The sequence below is a fragment of the Dendropsophus ebraccatus genome, chromosome 6 (assembly GCF_027789765.1).
Source record: "Dendropsophus ebraccatus isolate aDenEbr1 chromosome 6, aDenEbr1.pat, whole genome shotgun sequence".
Taxonomy (NCBI): domain Eukaryota; kingdom Metazoa; phylum Chordata; class Amphibia; order Anura; family Hylidae; genus Dendropsophus; species Dendropsophus ebraccatus.
In genome coordinates, this window is record NC_091459.1 from 122,028,454 (window position 1) to 122,045,341 (window position 16,888).

At 43.5% G+C, this 16,888-nt stretch overlaps 1 protein-coding gene across 4 annotated transcripts in view; it reads left to right on the top strand.

Moving 5' to 3' along the window:
* Positions 1-12,277, top strand: part of MSRA (methionine sulfoxide reductase A) — a 244,834-nt gene extending 232,557 nt beyond the window's left edge. For 3 of the 4 annotated variants that reach the window (XM_069975808.1, XM_069975807.1, XM_069975810.1), the window contains one exon: positions 11,906-12,277. In XM_069975808.1, coding sequence (XP_069831909.1) covers positions 11,906-12,067 — 162 coding nt within the window. In that variant the 3' untranslated portion in view covers positions 12,068-12,277. The remainder of the gene's footprint in view (positions 1-11,905) is intronic. The other variant, XR_011363697.1, reaches the window with a different exon arrangement.
* Positions 12,278-16,888: the final 4,611 nt, after the last annotated feature.

Here is a 16,888-nt window from a genome sequence, read left to right on the forward strand (position 1 = left end):
CTACGCCATTCATTTCAGGGTAGCAGATGCCTGGCAAACCAAGTTAGCGTTCTTTTCATCCACAAAAACTCCAAAGAACCACTAAAAATGTTTATGGCCCCATTTTACATTTCAGAATAAGGGATTTTTTTGGGCCAGATCAATGGAGTCAAAACTGACTGATTATAAACACAACTTGATTACTCAATTAAATGTTATTTCTAATTTACTCTGAATTTTAGCTTCTCATCTAAGCTTATGTCTGTTTACATCTAGAGACTGAAATTTTGTCACAGCTGATGGTTTGCTACAGTGGTAAAATACTTAAAACATAAAAAGCAATTAAAAACATAAAAAGCAAACAATGCTAAATAAATAACGTAACAGGAACAGGTCCCATCTTTGGCCAGTAGTCTGGGGACATGTGTCACAAGCCAATTATCGGACGCAGGAGTGTTTCCTGCAACGCTCCTGGACGATAATCAGCCTGTGCAAAAGGCCCTTAAGAGTTTCTGATCGGCTTTTGCAGTCTGGTTGCGGACTATAATGTTTTGTGTGTGTGAACACGCTACCTCTTCCTAGTCTACTAGCCTAGTCCAGACAAGCGCTTCTCAAACTTTTTCTACTAGATCCTCACCCAACAGAGCAAAGTGATGCCTGGACCTCCCCCCAGTCTGACCGGGGAAGCTGTGGCCTCACCATCTGTGGTGGAAGTCCATATAAAAATAAAAACTATTGGTCAGTCCACCCTTAGGCTATGTTGACACAACGTATGTTTTGCACACCCACACACAGAACAGCCGGTGTTATACGTAGTGCGAACCCAGCCTTAGGGTAGCTTCACACGTACCGGATTCACAGTGGATTTCAAGCTGTGAGTTTGCAGCGAAATCCGCTGCGAATCCTGGTAGTGTGAAGTTCTATGTGGTTACATATCCATACCAGTTCTGCCGTGCACTGATTGGCTGATGGGGACCGAGGGGAGTCGGGAGCCTCACATATAGCTTCGGCGCCGAGCAGGTAATGTATGCTCCGGGCTGGGGGCTGCGGGTGGCGGGGGGTTAAAGGGGCCGGGTTACATATCCACAGCAGAATGAAAATCCACAGTCTAAAGGTGGCCATACATCTTTAGGCTGGGTTCACACTATGTATATTTGAGGCTGTATTTGGTCCTCATGTCAGGTCCTCATAGCAACCAAAACCAGGAGTGGATTGAAAACACAGAAAGGCTCTGTTCACATAATGATGAAATTGAGTGGATGGCCGCCATATAACAGTAAATAACGGCCATTATTTCAATACAACAGCCGTTGTTTTAAAATAACAGCAAATATTTGCCATTAAATGACAGCCAGCCACTCAATTACAGCATTATGTGAACAAAGCCTTTCTGTGTTTTCAATCCACTCCTTATTTTGGTTGCTATACAGCCTCAAATATACAGCCTCAAATATACATAGTGTGAATCCAGCCTTAATAACTGTTGACTCAACGATTGTTCCTCCAACAGTTTTCTCTCCCATCCTCCCCATACACATCATGCACTCTGTTCTGAAGAAGTGATATATACTCCCGAAACGCGTAAACTTTGTGCTTGTAAGGAATAAATTTTATTTATTTATCTACACCTTTGTTTTGTCATTGAACATTGTTGGAACAGCGCTGATACTGGCAAGTACCTCCATATTTTTGTATCTTTTGTTGCATCCCCATACACATGGACTTTCAACATGGATGAACGCACTATGGGGAGGGGTGAGCCACCACCAGACTGCTCTGCTCCTGTTACTTCATTGGACTTTCACTGCCTAAACCTTGTCTCCACTGACTTGGGGGCCCTATTATACCTAATACTGACGGCCCCCACACAACTTATACAGTGGCATACAGTTAATACGTTGGTCCATAGAAGGCCATGCCCCCTTCCACTAACCTTCTTACACATTTGTGAAGTGGCTTTAGAGGGAGAAAACTACATTGCAATTCTTGTACATAATAACTAGAGCTAAGCGAACCTCAAGCATGCTACAGTTCATTCGAACCCGAACTTTCGGCATTTGATTAGCGGTGGCCGCTGAAGTTGGATAAAGCCCTAAGGCTATGTGGAAATCATGGATATAGTCATTGGCTGTATCCATGTTTTCCAGACAACCTTAGAGCTTTATCCAAGTTGAGCAGCCCCAGCTAATCAAATGCCGATCGTTTGGATTCGGATGGACTCGAACCCGAACCCGGTCTCTCATCTCTAATAATAACCCTTACACAATTTGTGCATGGGAAAAAAATGGTGTACATAGCTTGATACATTCTCTCCACTGTACCATACGTAATAGATTTGAAGAATATTTTATTATATTTTGAACAAGTGTAATTTTTGTGCAACATGGGGAAAATCTAAGTAATGATAATAAAAATAATAATCCACAAGGGGACAACAGTAGATCTTCGTGTAGATCTTTGGGCCATCAAGCTGCCATCTTACCGGCACCGGGGAAACTGCCTCCCTGGTGGTGCAACCACTTATCCATTGTAAGAGAGTAATTACTATTATTCATGGAGGATTGGTTTATTTATGTCATTTTTGTGTAGTCTATTTGTATAATGTTAAGAATCAATACATTGAGTTGTCCAGGGGGGCAATACGTTATCCTTAGCACCGAGCTGCCTATCGGGCAGGTTTTCTCTCATACTATGTATCTCCATCCTCTTGAGTCCTCACCAGGCTTTGTAGGACTCTAGGGATTCTGTTTCTTCTTATTCCTGTATAAAGCAGAACTTGACATATAGTAAATTAAGCACAAATCTTTTTCCCTGTTCTTTTTGAAATCGTAAAGTCAAGAAAAAAAAAAATTATAACAAAACTGAGAGTGGAGATAAAGATGTGTAGAGAGGCTCATTTTTGGGACTCTTGTCTGACAATGCAAATGCTTGAAAGCAAATAATAGGCTGAAAACGATACATCTGCGAGCCATGGAAGCCGGAGACGAGAAGGACCAATTAAGTGTTTATTGTGTGTCATTCATGCTCCTTACTGAGACATAGAAAACAAATTTACAGCTTTCTCGAGGGTCTCCCTGTTTGATTGACTACGAGCTAATGCTCATATCCTTTATGACTCCCATGCTGCTCTGCCACCTCTTGAAAAGTGTTATTTTTGTCACCGAGGGGGAGAAGAAGATTTGTCAAACTGATATCTTTTTTTTCTTTCTTTAATACAGTACAGTCGGATAAAACATTTCTCAACACTCTCTTGGGACTCTCTATTGAGTCGCAAAAGAAATCTCAGCTTTTTCTATATCCAGGATGCCATATCATCATTTTTCTCACTTAATCTTTTCAGTTTCCACCCTCCCTTCTAACTGGGACTATCAACCTGGAGCAGGAGAATGAAGGGGGTAGTAGTATGATAATGGAGGGGCAGGAGGATGAAGGAGGTAGTAGTATGATTATATGGGGAGCAGCTGCATCATATGGGCACAAACTACAACCAGTATATACAAACTACAACCAGTATATACAGTATACCAGTATATACAGTATATACATATTAGATATACAGTAGAGTGCAGTCTGGGCCACAGCCTGTATGCTGCTCTGAAGTAAGATGTGTAATATACTGGGGACCTTATACTGGGGTGTGTAATGCTCCTTTTTTGTTGTTCTGACTAAAATTCTAACTGGAAAATTGTGGGGAAAAACACTGGTGACAAGCCACACCTGTCAAACCACACCCCAAATAGACCACACCCCATTGAGACCACACCCACAATAAGACACACCCTTTGTTGTCAACGCTTAAAGGGGTTGTCCGGCGATAAAAAATTATTCACAGAATAACACACATTACAAAGTTATACAACTTTGTAATGTATGTAATGTCTGTGAATGGCCCCCTTCCCCGTGTCCCACCACCCCCACCCGTGTACCCGGAAGTGTGGTGCGCTATACATTACCTGTCGCGTGCCGACCACGGTCTCCGATCGTCAGCAGTGACGTCTTCTTCGGGAGGCCACGGATCTTCCCGAGTGCCGGCCGCCCTCTGCAGCGTCATCCGAAGCTCAGCCGCGATTGGCTGAGCATAACTGTGCTCAGCCAATCGCGGCTGAGCAGCTGATGACGTGGCCGCGTCATCGGCTGCTCAGCCGCGATTGGCTGAGCACAGTTATGCTCAGCCAATCGCGGCTGAGCTTCGGATGACGCTGCAGAGGGTGGCCGGCACTCGGGAAGATCCGCCAAGCTCCCGAAGAAGACGTCACTGCTGACGATCGGAGACCGTGGACGACACAATATGCGGTGAGTATAATGCACCACACTTCCGGGTCTAGCGTGGGTGGGGGGAAACACGGGGAAGGGGGCCATTCACAGACATAACATACATTACAAAGTTGTATAACTTTGTAATGTGTGTTATTCTGTGAATAATTTTTTATCGCCGGACAACCCCTTTAAGTTTCCCTGGAGAAAAATGTTAAATGTTGGAAACTGTGTAACAGGGGGAAACAGGAGAATCCTAGCTGTTACACACTGAGCACCCACAGCCTTGCTATTGAATCAAAACGACATGGAAAAAGCTAGATGCTCAGGGGAAACAGACAGTGTACAGCCTGGAGGACCCAGAGAATGAGGCTCTTCTCCTGCTACACTGCTTCAAATACTCAGCAGTTAGAGACACTGAATTCAGAGGCTCTCTGGCCTCCTCCAAGACGTCCGCTCTATGAAGAAGGAAGGAAAACTATACAAATGTTCGTAAGCAGCAATGTATACAATACTTTATCCATTGCTGTTGGGCTGGATACAGAGCAGAGTATGGTGGCCTAGAGGTCATATAGTGCATGTGGTAGACTGAGAGGGGAATGAATGAGATAGATAGATAGATAGATAGATAGATAGATAGATAGATAGATAGATAGATAGATAGATATCAGGAAATCCCACGGCACTCTGAAGGTTCAGGTGAATAAACGTACATTTATTGTGGTAACAAATCACAGCATTCCATGTGCGCGAGGTTTCGACAGCTTCTCGCCGTAATTCTCAAGCATGATCAATGAAACATTCTCATTCTCTTAAATACATCAGTGCAAAAAGGTGATTGGTGAGTACAAATTAGTTAGTACAAATACATATGTGTAGGTTAGGTCACGAGGGGGCTCAATACACTCCCCTAGTGATTCACAATGTGCATACATAGTGTACAGGTGTGCTATGTAAAAGCTTGCAGAAATCAGGCTAAACAGCGTGAAATCGAACAATAAAAAATTTGCAAAAAAAATACAAACATTAATGCAGGTAATATTGGTAGATGTCTCCTTCTTGCACGGACATCTGAACTCACCACTTCCTCCCATCTGGGGATGCCTGATGGATACAAGATAAAGTACTACAAGGTGTAGCGTCAGCCGGTCACGTGGGCACAGTCACTGGTTGTGACGTCAGTTGCCAAGCGACCTTTTGTTGTTTACGGGAGATCACTTGTTTTCAGTGTAACCGTCATAATTATGGATAGGGTACTGCGAGCCGATGTCCGATCACGGTCTCAGCTCACTTGCTCCTCGGGTCCACAGGTATCTTAACCCCATTTGGGGAGTTTTCCCGCGATCCCAAATGCATCGGCCCATATCCTAGGCTACTCCAAGCCAAAACAAAAAGACGCACTGTGTGAATTTCTCCCAAGACAAAATTGGCAATATAAGCTGACTGTAGGAATGAAATTATGTGGCATATCCCGTCCTTTGGGCAACATGGTGAGTTCTGTCCAAAGTGCAATATCTAGAAGGATGATACAAAGAAAATCAGGTAAGTAATAATATTTACAGTTTCATTGAAAAACAGTAGTGACAATGTCAAAACATGTAAGGCAAGTTGAGGAATAGGCTATCTGAACATACCCCCGCTAACTTTGTAGGTCCTAGTGTCTTTAATTCATGTATCCACCTAAGTTCCTTCTTTTTAACTAATAGTTGGCGATTGCCACCACATTTTAAAGGAGGAACTCTGTCAATGACCATAACTTTCAAGTCTTTTTCACCATGACCCATCTCTGTACAGTGTTTAGGGATTGGTAAATCCTGTTTTCCTTTCCTGACTGTGTATTGATGTTGACCAAATCTGGTTCTAAGGTCATACGTGGTTTCTCCTATATATACCCTATTACAGGGACACCAGATTGCGTAAACAATGTAGTCAGATCCACACGTTAAGTAATGTTTAATTTTATGTTTCATCTGTGTTGCTGGGTGTATAAAGTGTGTTCCTTTGACCATATATCGACAGGTAACACATCCGAGGCAGGGGTATGATCCCCTTATTCGAGGTTTGGTCAAGTCTCGCCTGCGGGCACCTACAAAGACGCTGTGTGCTGCTTCCTTTCTTTGCGTCCGGGGCACGGTGCACAGTGTGAGTGTGTGTAGCGCCTGCAGAGTGGGATATCTTGCAGGAAGACATTTGGCTCCCGTACATTAAGGCCCATGTGTTACCTGAATCCGTCCAAGTGGCAGTGATTTGCTTCTTACCTATCCCGTGCACCCAGCAGCTGCTCCTGACAGGTGTTATCTTCCTTTATGGCAGATGGCGACAAAATTAGAATTTTTGGCAGGTCTGGGAGCTGCCTGCACATACAGCGCGTACACAAACACGCACTCCGCCGAGCCATGTGACAGCCGAACAGACGAGATGTTAATCCGAAAATTCACATTTCAGTTTTAAGTGTCTGTGCAATAATGGGGATTACACTCTGCTCCCTCTGATGTGCAGCGTGCTCCTGGCTTCTAGCAGGATGCGTAAAATCATCTTAGAGCCTGCACCTAATGCTTTCAGAAGGGTTAACCTTTGGGTAAATGTATTCTTATACATGGCTTATACTTAACGTGTCCCTGTCACACAGACATGTCAAAAGTTTTGAATAGTCCAGGTCTGGGTGCTCAGACCCCCCACCGATTGTTAGATACAGCATGGAGAATCACGTAGCTAAGCTCCTTACTCCCTGGCTGTTACTTATGTGCCTTCTGCTGATGTCTCCCTTGTGCTATAGGGACCTAACCGCAGGTTAGATGCTTGAGAGGGGACAAAAATGAGACATTGTGCTGGTCCCAGAGGCTTAACTAGAAGCCAAATGGGCCCAGTGCACAATCTCCCAAAGGGCCCCTCAACTATAATGCTTCATTTATAGTACTGGACTTCTCATATGCAGGGCCCAGGTGCAGTCACCCCATCCCCCCTCCCCCTATAGCTACTCCCTTGGTCCATGCACATTGCTTCAGTCCTTTAAATCCTTTAAGATACGATTTCCACCTGTGAAGTTTTTGTTGCTCTTTATCTCTCCATACTGTTTGACCGGTTTATGAAGCCAACGCCGCGCAATAAACGTGACATCTGGCCCCAGAATCAGCGCCAAGTAGCTGCTGATCTAAACTTGGCTCCAGGACACATCAGATGGGACACTGGACAATGTATATAAAACACTGGGCCGCTCATAGTGTACAGGAAACTAGAGGCGAATGAAGGTCAGAGTATATTTCTTTCCACCCTACAGCCCCCTAGTAAAGCTAGACGGGCCTGAAAAAAGGAGGCACATGATGCTTCTCAGTCGTCATCAGATCTAAAAGGAGTATCTTCCTTTCTGCCTCCAGATGGCAAATTTAAGAGGCGTTTAGTGGGTATATTGTACAACTATTAGGGTGTTTACCATTGTTATATAATTTTATTTTGTCATGTTGATGGTTGTGAGTAGTTTGGACGGGTCAGTCTCATCCGATCCCCTCCGACTTAGAGGGCATTTACAGCTGTTTAAATATTCATGAAATGTGTGACTGCCCCCTTAGATGTAGATTAGTAGGGGTTTAAAGAAGGTTAGTATTAGCAGTGGACAGTCACTGAACGACCACTCCTTAAAGGGGTTGTCCAGTCAGCGGTCGCTTCCCAGCCCTCCACTTATCACATGTGGGCCTGGTCTTGCATGCATACGTTGATTCTCATCCCCTCTCGTCTGAGCCAGAAATGCCTTTTCTGCCCTTCTCCCATATATCCCTTTTAAGACCAGGTTACTTCTATGTCATATTTGGTTGCCAAATTTGCCGGAGCAGGACCGCTCTATTCCACCAGACAATTATCGTTCAGATTATCGTTAAATCGTTCGAATCTAAACGATAATCGTTCAGTTGGAATGCAGTTAACGATTAACGACTGAACGAGAAATCATCGATCGCTTTATAAGACCTGGACCTATTTTTATCGTTGCTCGTTCGCAAAACGTTCACATTGAATAAGACGTTGTTTGCAGTAGATGCGAACGCAATAGCGAAGAAATAGTGAAGAAAAAACGATCGCAAATACAATCATATGTAACGATTATCGTTCCATGGAAATGAGTGAACATTTTCAGGTCTTTCGCAATAGAGGTCGTTTGAGATTGTTAATCGTTAACGATTATGCGAACGAGAATCGTCCGGTGGAATAGGGCCCTAATATAGAGAAGTCCCTGGTAGGGGTAGCTCACCTGTGATTTCAAAATACCCTATTAAATTTCACAGCAGATAGCACTCAGTAGTGTAGATGTGCCTATAATTATATCTATTGCGGATCAAAAATAGGAAAACTCTCACCTGGGAACATGGATACAGCCATAGGCGAAAGGCTGTATCCATGTTTTCCCCGACTCCCTAGGGCTACAACCAACCACTTCAGCCACCGGTAATGAAATGTTGAAGTATCGGGCTCGAGCATGCTGGAGTTGCGGTCATCTCTAATGAAGAACCATTGGTGAAGTGATCATCTGATAAATGATTGTTTTGCAGTCATGGCTATATGCGATATTGATTGTGTATAGGAATATTTAATATTTTATCCTACAGTGACGTTCTAGAAAATCTTGAGTCCTTGGTTATGAAGAGGCCTCTTTTATGTTTCAGTAGGACATTGGTTCTGTGCACAAAATGAAGTACATAGAATGGTTGACCCAATTTTGTGTGACCCTAACCCTATTCATTGCTCCTATGGCTGAATGAATGCAGGTTCCCATATCCATATCATGGATCTTGGTGGAAATCTCAAAGAATAGTGGGGGACAAGCATGAAATGAATGTGTAAGGTTTTGGAATGAGATGTTCAGAAGCCCCTATGGGTGTGATGAGCTGATATCCAATTACTTTTAGCCAGGTAGAGTATATATGTACTGTAGTATCCCATTTATGTATAGGTAGTATAATAAAGTTTTACACAGAGGGCATGGGTGGACTCTATTGTTCACTCCTGCTGCCCTGTATTTATAATGGGCTGTCTATATACATAGTCATGTCTTTCTATGTAAAATAGGTCATTTGAGGCTATATTAAGTATGGCAATTTTATCCAAATAGAGAGCAGTGCAGAGATATGTACACGGCCATCTGTCTCCAAATCTGTTACACGTTCGAGCACAGCTTCATACTGCCCTGAGGGGCCTGAATTCCAAGTTCTCCAAAACCCCCGACCCCCTCCTCCCATCCAAAATGGCAGAGACTCGAAGTATGCTGAAAGTCAGGGATTGTAAGAGAATAACAAGCTAAAGGGCCAAATCTGCAGATGATAAAGAATACCAGATTATAAACAGTGTCTGCCCCATTTATTACAATATAATTAGTGTACAGTGTCCTAATGTCCTATAAATAATAATCCTCTCTAGCATATTCCACAGCACCTTAATATTACAGAAGTACCTGCCCATAAGAGCTTATACTATACAGGAGAGAGGACCCTGGCCATAAGAGCTTACACTACAGGAGAGAGGACCCTGCCCATAAGAGCTTATACTATACAGGAGAGAGGACCCTGGCCATAAGAGCTTACACTACAGGAGAGAGGACCCTGGCCATAAGAGCTTACACTCTACAGGAGAGAGGACCATGCCCATAAGAGCTTACACTACAGGAGAGAGGACTCTGCCCATAAGAGCTTACACTCTACAGGAGAGAGGTCCCTGTCCATAAGAGCTTACACTCTAGAGGAGAGAGGACCCTGCCCATAAGAGCTTACACTCTACATGAGAGAAGTACCTGCCCATAAAAGCTTACACTCTACAGGAGAGAGGACCCTGCCCATAAGAGCTTACACTCTACATGAGAGAAGTACCTGCCCATAAGAGCTTACACTCTACAGGAGAGAGGACCCTGCCCATAAGAGCTTACACTCTACAGGAGAGAGGGGAACCTGCCCATAAGAGCTTACACTCTACAGGAGAGAGGACGCTGCCCATAAGAGCTTACACTCTACAGGAGAGAGGACCCTGCCCATAAGAGCTTACACTGTACATGAGAGAAGTACCTGCCCATAAGAGCTTACACTCTACAGGAGAGAGGACCCTGCCCATAAGAGCTTACACTCTACAGGAGAGAGGACCCTGCCCATAAGAGCTTACACTCTACAGGAGAGAGGACCCTGCCCATAAGAGCTTACACTCTACAGGAGAGAGGACCCTGCCCATAAGAGCTTACACTCTACAGGAGAGGGGACCCTGCCTATAAGAGCTTACACTACAGGAGAGAGGACCCTGCCCATAAGAGCTTACACTCTACATGAGAGAAGTACCTGCCCATAAGAGCTTACACTCTACATGAGAGAAGTACCTGCCCATAAAAGCTTACACTCTACAGGAGAGAGGACCCTGCCCATAAGAGCTTACACTCTACAGGAGAGAGGACCCTGCCCATAAGAGCTTACACTCTACAGGAGAGAGGACCCTGCCCATAAGAGCTTACACTCTACAGGAGAGAGGACCCTGCCCATAAGAGCTTACACTCTACAGGGGAGAGGACCCTGCCCATAAGAGCTTACACTCTACAGGAGAGAGGACCCTGCCCATAAGAGCTTACACTCTACAGGAGAGAGGACCCTGCCCATAAGAGCTTAGGATCCTGCCCATAAGAGCTTACACTCTACAGGAGATTATCCTGCCCCTAAGAGCTTACAGTCTACAGGAGAGAGGTCACTGCCCATAAGAGCTTACACTCTACAGGAGAGAGGACCCTGCCCATAAGAGCTTACACTCTACAGGAGAGAGGACCCTGCCCATAAGAGCTTACACGCTACACTAGAGAGGTCGCTGCCCATAAGAGCTTACACTCTACAGGAGAGAGGACCCTGCCCGAAAGAGCTTACACTCTACAGGAGAGAGGACCCTGCCCATAAGAGCTTACACTCTACAGGAGAGAGGTCCCTGCCTATAAGAGCTTACACTACAGGAGAGAGGTCCCTGCCTATAAGAGCTTACACTACAGGAGAGAGGACCCTGCCCATAAGAGCTTACACTACAGGAGAGAGGTCCCTGCCCATAAGAGCTTACACTCTACAGGAGAGAGGACCCTGCTCATAAGAGCTTACACTCTACAGGAGAGAGGACCCTGCCCATAAGAGTTACACTCTACAGGAGAGAGGACCCTGCCCATAAGAGCTTACACTCTACAGGAGAGAGGACCCTGCCCATAAGAGCTTACACTCTACAGAAGAGAGGAACATAAAGAGAAGTGGACATGCAGGCTCTTCCCATGAAGAAAGGGCAGGCTAAGATGGAAAAGCTTGAGACTCAATTAAGAGATAATATGTGGATGAGTTGAAAGGTGGTAATGTGCAAGTGGTTATATAGACTAGTAATGATAGTTCAGTGTTTTTTTGTGGTGGATTTAGGCTTGGACTTTCTTGAGGATCAGTTTAATTGCCTACTCTGCTATAATGATAGGAGATGTTGCCTGTCTTCAGATCCCTTAGGTGACCATTGTGAAGAGCCTAGGTACCATTACGAACCTTCTGAAGATGGGCAACAAGAAATAATAGTCAGATATTCATATTCCCCGAAGATGGCCATCACATGCTATGAACCTACTGGATACAGGCAACCAAAAAACTGTTTTTTGTATTAGGAAATCTTTTTGTTCTAAAACGCTCAATCTTTCTTACAGGAGTTGACCGCTAATGGATTTGGAAACATCACCACAGAAATCCGTGAGGAAACCAACTTCTTCTATGCCGAAGATTATCATCAGCAGTACCTCAGCAAAGTGCCCAATGGATACTGCGGACTGGGTGGCACTGGAGTCTCTTGCCCAGTCGGCCTGAAATAAATAAACTGGAAAGCCTCCGCCCAAGTACCTTCAGACTCAGGATGATATTATGATATAGCACTGTTGGTAATCTCAGTCTGTTTTATGCTTGTGCTTTAATACACATACTTTACAGCAAATGCCATAAAGGACTTGACAATTCTTCTTCCATAAATAAAATAGGCTTCAATACATAGTAAAGATTGCCATGCACAATCCTACCTGGAAATATCACTTGTAATATTTTGTTTACCTGCCATGCACCCCATGGTTATGGTTGCCCAAAAAATTCTGGTTATTTAATTAGAGCAGTTTTAGCATAGTCATAGCATAGCATAGCAACAAACACATAGCATGAATCTTTGTATAACTCTTTACCCAAGGCAGAACATAACAGAAGAACAGAAGGATCTGGTTTTGATGTGGAACATGCCCAATCCTTCTCTTCCCTGAATACATCTATCAAAGGAGAGTTGGCACCTCCCTATACACAACATAGTCAACTTTGCTCTTACGTGCATTGGCACCTTTAGACATGGCAATGAGCATAACCTATAACAATGGATATATGGGAGTATTTAGCCCTAAATAAAAAGCCACAAATTACAGTGAAAGAATATGAGGATAAAGGAGAGCCAAAAGTTTCCAAGACCACAGTGGTCAAACCCCATCGTAGACTAACTGGTCTACATTATGGGGTCCCTACTGTAGTGCACACCTAGATTGTAACATGCAGGTGCTGGGTTAGTTATTTGGCACGACCGATCATGGCAGCATTAGGGTACGTTCACAAAGAGGCGGAAATTCTGAGCAAAATTTGTCAATTCTTTCAGCGGAGAGCCAGTGGAGACACTGAGGCAGGTGGAATTCTGAGCGGAGTCCGCGGTGGGCATTCCTACTCGGAATTTAGGTCTCTTTTCCTCAGTGTGAATGTACCCTAATATTGGGTCCCTGGTTTACTTTGGCTACTAGGGTGAAGAAACAATGTAACCCCAACATCCATTCTACCTCATGTTAATGTATGACAATGAATCACCCCATAGACGAATTTAGAGATTTTACCTTTATGTGGAGTCACCATGGAGCCTTAGCCTGAGTTTTTTCTCTTAAAATGTTACATTTTTGGTCTTATTTAGCCCTGTATTTACCCAACATACCATACAGACCCTCCGTTTTGTAATGACGATAAGTGTTTGGCATATTCATTATATTCCCCGTGCCCTCAGCACATTTTCACCGGTGCTCATGTTTACAGTGCACAACAATAAGCTTCATTTCCATATTGTTCTGCAAATGTTGCTTATCCGAGTGTTACATGTCAAGAATCAATTTCTGAAAAATAAAATAAAGCGCTTTCATCTGCAAAGTAGAACAGCAAAGGGATCTGCTGCAATCCCGCTGATTAATAGCCGCTGTTTTATCACCCTCATTGGCTTCAATTAATTTGTCGGATTCGTTGACTGAACGGGGACTTGGTTGGGTTCCACGTTGGGAAAACAATCCATGTTCTATGCCTGTAGGCTAAGCCAAAAGTAGTTGAGCTGAGCGGGCTGAGGAGTCCACGGCTAGAGCATATGCTACGGCCTGGCAGATACTTTTTACAACTTTCACGTTGTTAAAATGAATTGTTGTCTCAGCTTCGACAAACAGATGGTGGAAGGTGATTTACTCTGTGTGTAACATTCAGGTGTACAAATGAATCACTAGAAAGTGAGGTTCACACCTCTGTGTATGCAGGATGCATTTTTTTATAGCAGTCCATGAATGTGTGTGTGTGTGTGGGGGGGTTATCACCCAACTTTACTAAAAATATGTTAACCCCTCAACAACCATTCTCTATGGTGGCCTACATGGGGAGCCCAAGTACTTGGGTGTATAGTGGCTGGGATAGAGGACCTTCTAACTGCAGCCAGGTAATCCCTTAGATGTCGTAGTCATTTGCAACTGTGGCACCTAAGGGGTTAACTAAGAGAGGGGGCCATGAGAGCTGGATGCCTATTGAAGGCACTCACATCTGCTATCTTTTTATATATTTAAGGGATTTCCTAATTTCAGTGATTTTTTTTTTACATATTCACAGGAAAATCCTGGCACCTTCAAAAGTACTCTTTAAAGGGGTTATATGGCAAGTTAAAAGTTTTTGCATTCTGTTGAAAGTATACATAAAACAATAAAGAAGCTCTGCTTACTTCTCTGCACTCCCCCAGTGTCCTCCTGCAGGTTTCCGGGTCCCCTGCTGAATAATCCCACCTCTACTTCCAAGACTGACTCCTATCAATGGAGACATCTCACTCAACTAATCACTGAATGAGATGGGACAGCAACGTGGCCAGTGATTGGCTGAGCAGGCTGTCACCACCAATACAAGTCTGTCTCAAAGGTGGAAGTAGGATAAAAATGGTAAAAAATAAAAATGCAAAGTAAAAAAAACTACACAAAATTGGTACTTGTAATGGCCCAACTATGAAATGATCATGTATCTTATCTAGTACAATGAACCAAACACACCATATTATTACCCCAAACTCCCCTTTCTAATGAGACGAGCGCAAACATGCTACATCCACTGTATGCTAAGCTTGTTATATGATCAGTGCAGTGCACTTTATGGAGCAGGGACACCTGTCTTTGACACCAGTCTCTGCTACTGTTCTACAATCACCACAGCAAATTCCAACAAATTTTAAGAGAAATTTAATTAGTTTTTTTAAACAGTTTGCTTATCACTAAGCCCTCCCCATCACCTTATAAGCAGCTTAAAGGGTTACTCCATCCTAAGTACCCCTTTAAGGCCATGATCTTACATTGTATTTTCGTTGCAGTACAGTCATGTTTTGCCACATAAAAGCTGCTATATTGGCCTTACTTTACAAGTATCGTACATTTCCTTTAAAGGTTAAGCATGTCACGACCATGATTGGTGATAGATGGTCTGTCACTTCTGGATTTACAGTTAATTCCTTCAATTATATTGTGACATTTTATGGCATTATTATACTATGGATTTTATGACACGATCCAAGAGGAGAATAGTTGTTTTCTCTGTTTATAATTGAGAGGAATTATTCTTTGTACCCTACTACAACCCCCGAAAGTGGAAAGGTTATTAGCAGCTTTAAAGTTTGTAACACTATCAACTATAGAGTATGCAGCTATATATTTAAAGGGGTTGTCCAATATTAAAATAGAAGGTCAGTATCTGCGCCATTCTTATGTGTAGGCGCCTCAGACCCTTTTACTCAAATGATAATGAATTGCAATACCAGACACAGCCACTAAATAAGTGTGGCACTGTTTCTGCGAAAGAAAGCATCTTGCTTCTTCCAAAATTACATTATCATTTATTTTGCATGCTGTATAAATTCTTTATCAACAATTTTCTTTCCCTATGATCTTGTAGATATGCTGGGTAGTACTCATCTACAGGTATATCATGGGTAGAGATGATCGAACATTTGTTAAGTTCGATTGAACTCAAACCTTCTCGAACCTTCGTCATTCGATTCCCGATGCCTTCCCGTTCCGTGGGGAAGGTGGAGCAAGCCCGAGTACCGCCTGGAAGACAGGGATACAGCCTAGGCTTCCCCATGGAACGGGAAGGCCTCGGGAATCAAAAGACAAAGGTTCGAGTTTGATCGAACCTAACAATTCCCGATGTTCGATCATCCCTAATCATGAGTACCCACCAGTGATGTACGTATCCACCACTATTAATTAGAGGTTATTCATGAAGCCAAGACAAATATAAAGATGTGCTAGAGCTTCCTTGTTTAGAATATTTTATTATAGTCATATGAGACACCAGGGGCTATGCAAATCTCTTAAGCCCAGGTGACTCTGTGACTACAGTGGGGGGAAAAGTATTTAGTCAGTCACAAATAGTGCAAGTTCTCCCACTTAAAAAGATGAGAGGCGTCTGTAATTTACATCATAGGTAGACCTCAAATATGAGAGACAAAATGAGAAAACAAATCCCGAAAATCACATTGTCTGATATTGTAAGAATTTATTTGCAAATTGTGGTGGAAAATAAGTATTTGGTCACCTACAAACAATCAAGATTTTTGGCTCTCACAAACCTGTAACTTCTTTTTTAAGAGTCTCCTCTTTCCTCCACTCATTACCTGTAGTAATGGCACCTGTTTAAACTTGTTATCAGTATAAAAAGACACCTGTGCACACCCTCAAACAGTCAGACTCCAAACTCCACTATGGTGAAGACCAAAGAGCTGTCAAAGGACACCAGAAATAAAATTGTAGCCCTGCACCAGGCTGGGAAGACTGAGTCTGCAATAGGCAACCAGCTTGGAGTGAAGAAATCAACTGTGGGAGCAATAATTAGAAAATGGAAGACATACAAGACCACTGATAATCTCCCTCGATCTGGGGCTCCACGCAAAATCTCACCCCGTGGAGTCAAAATGATCACAAGAACGGTGAGCAAAAATCCCAGAACCGTGGGGGGACCTAGTGAATGAACTGCAGAGAGCTGGGACCAATGTAACAAAGCCTACCATCAGTAACACACTACGCCGCCAGGGACTCCTGCAGTGCCAGACGTGTCCCACTGCTTAAGCCAGTACATGTCCGGGCCCATCTGAAGTTTGATAGAGAGCATTTGGATGATCCAGAAGAGTATTAGGAGAATGTCCTATGGTCTGATGAAACCAAAGTGGAATTGTTTGGTAGAAACACAACTTGTCGTGTTTGGAGGAAAAAGAATACTGAGTTGCATCCACCAAACACCATACCTACTGTAAAGCATGGGGGTGGAAACATCATGCTTTGGGGCTGTTTCTCTGCAAAGGGTTTAGGACGACTGATCTGGGTACATGAAAGAAT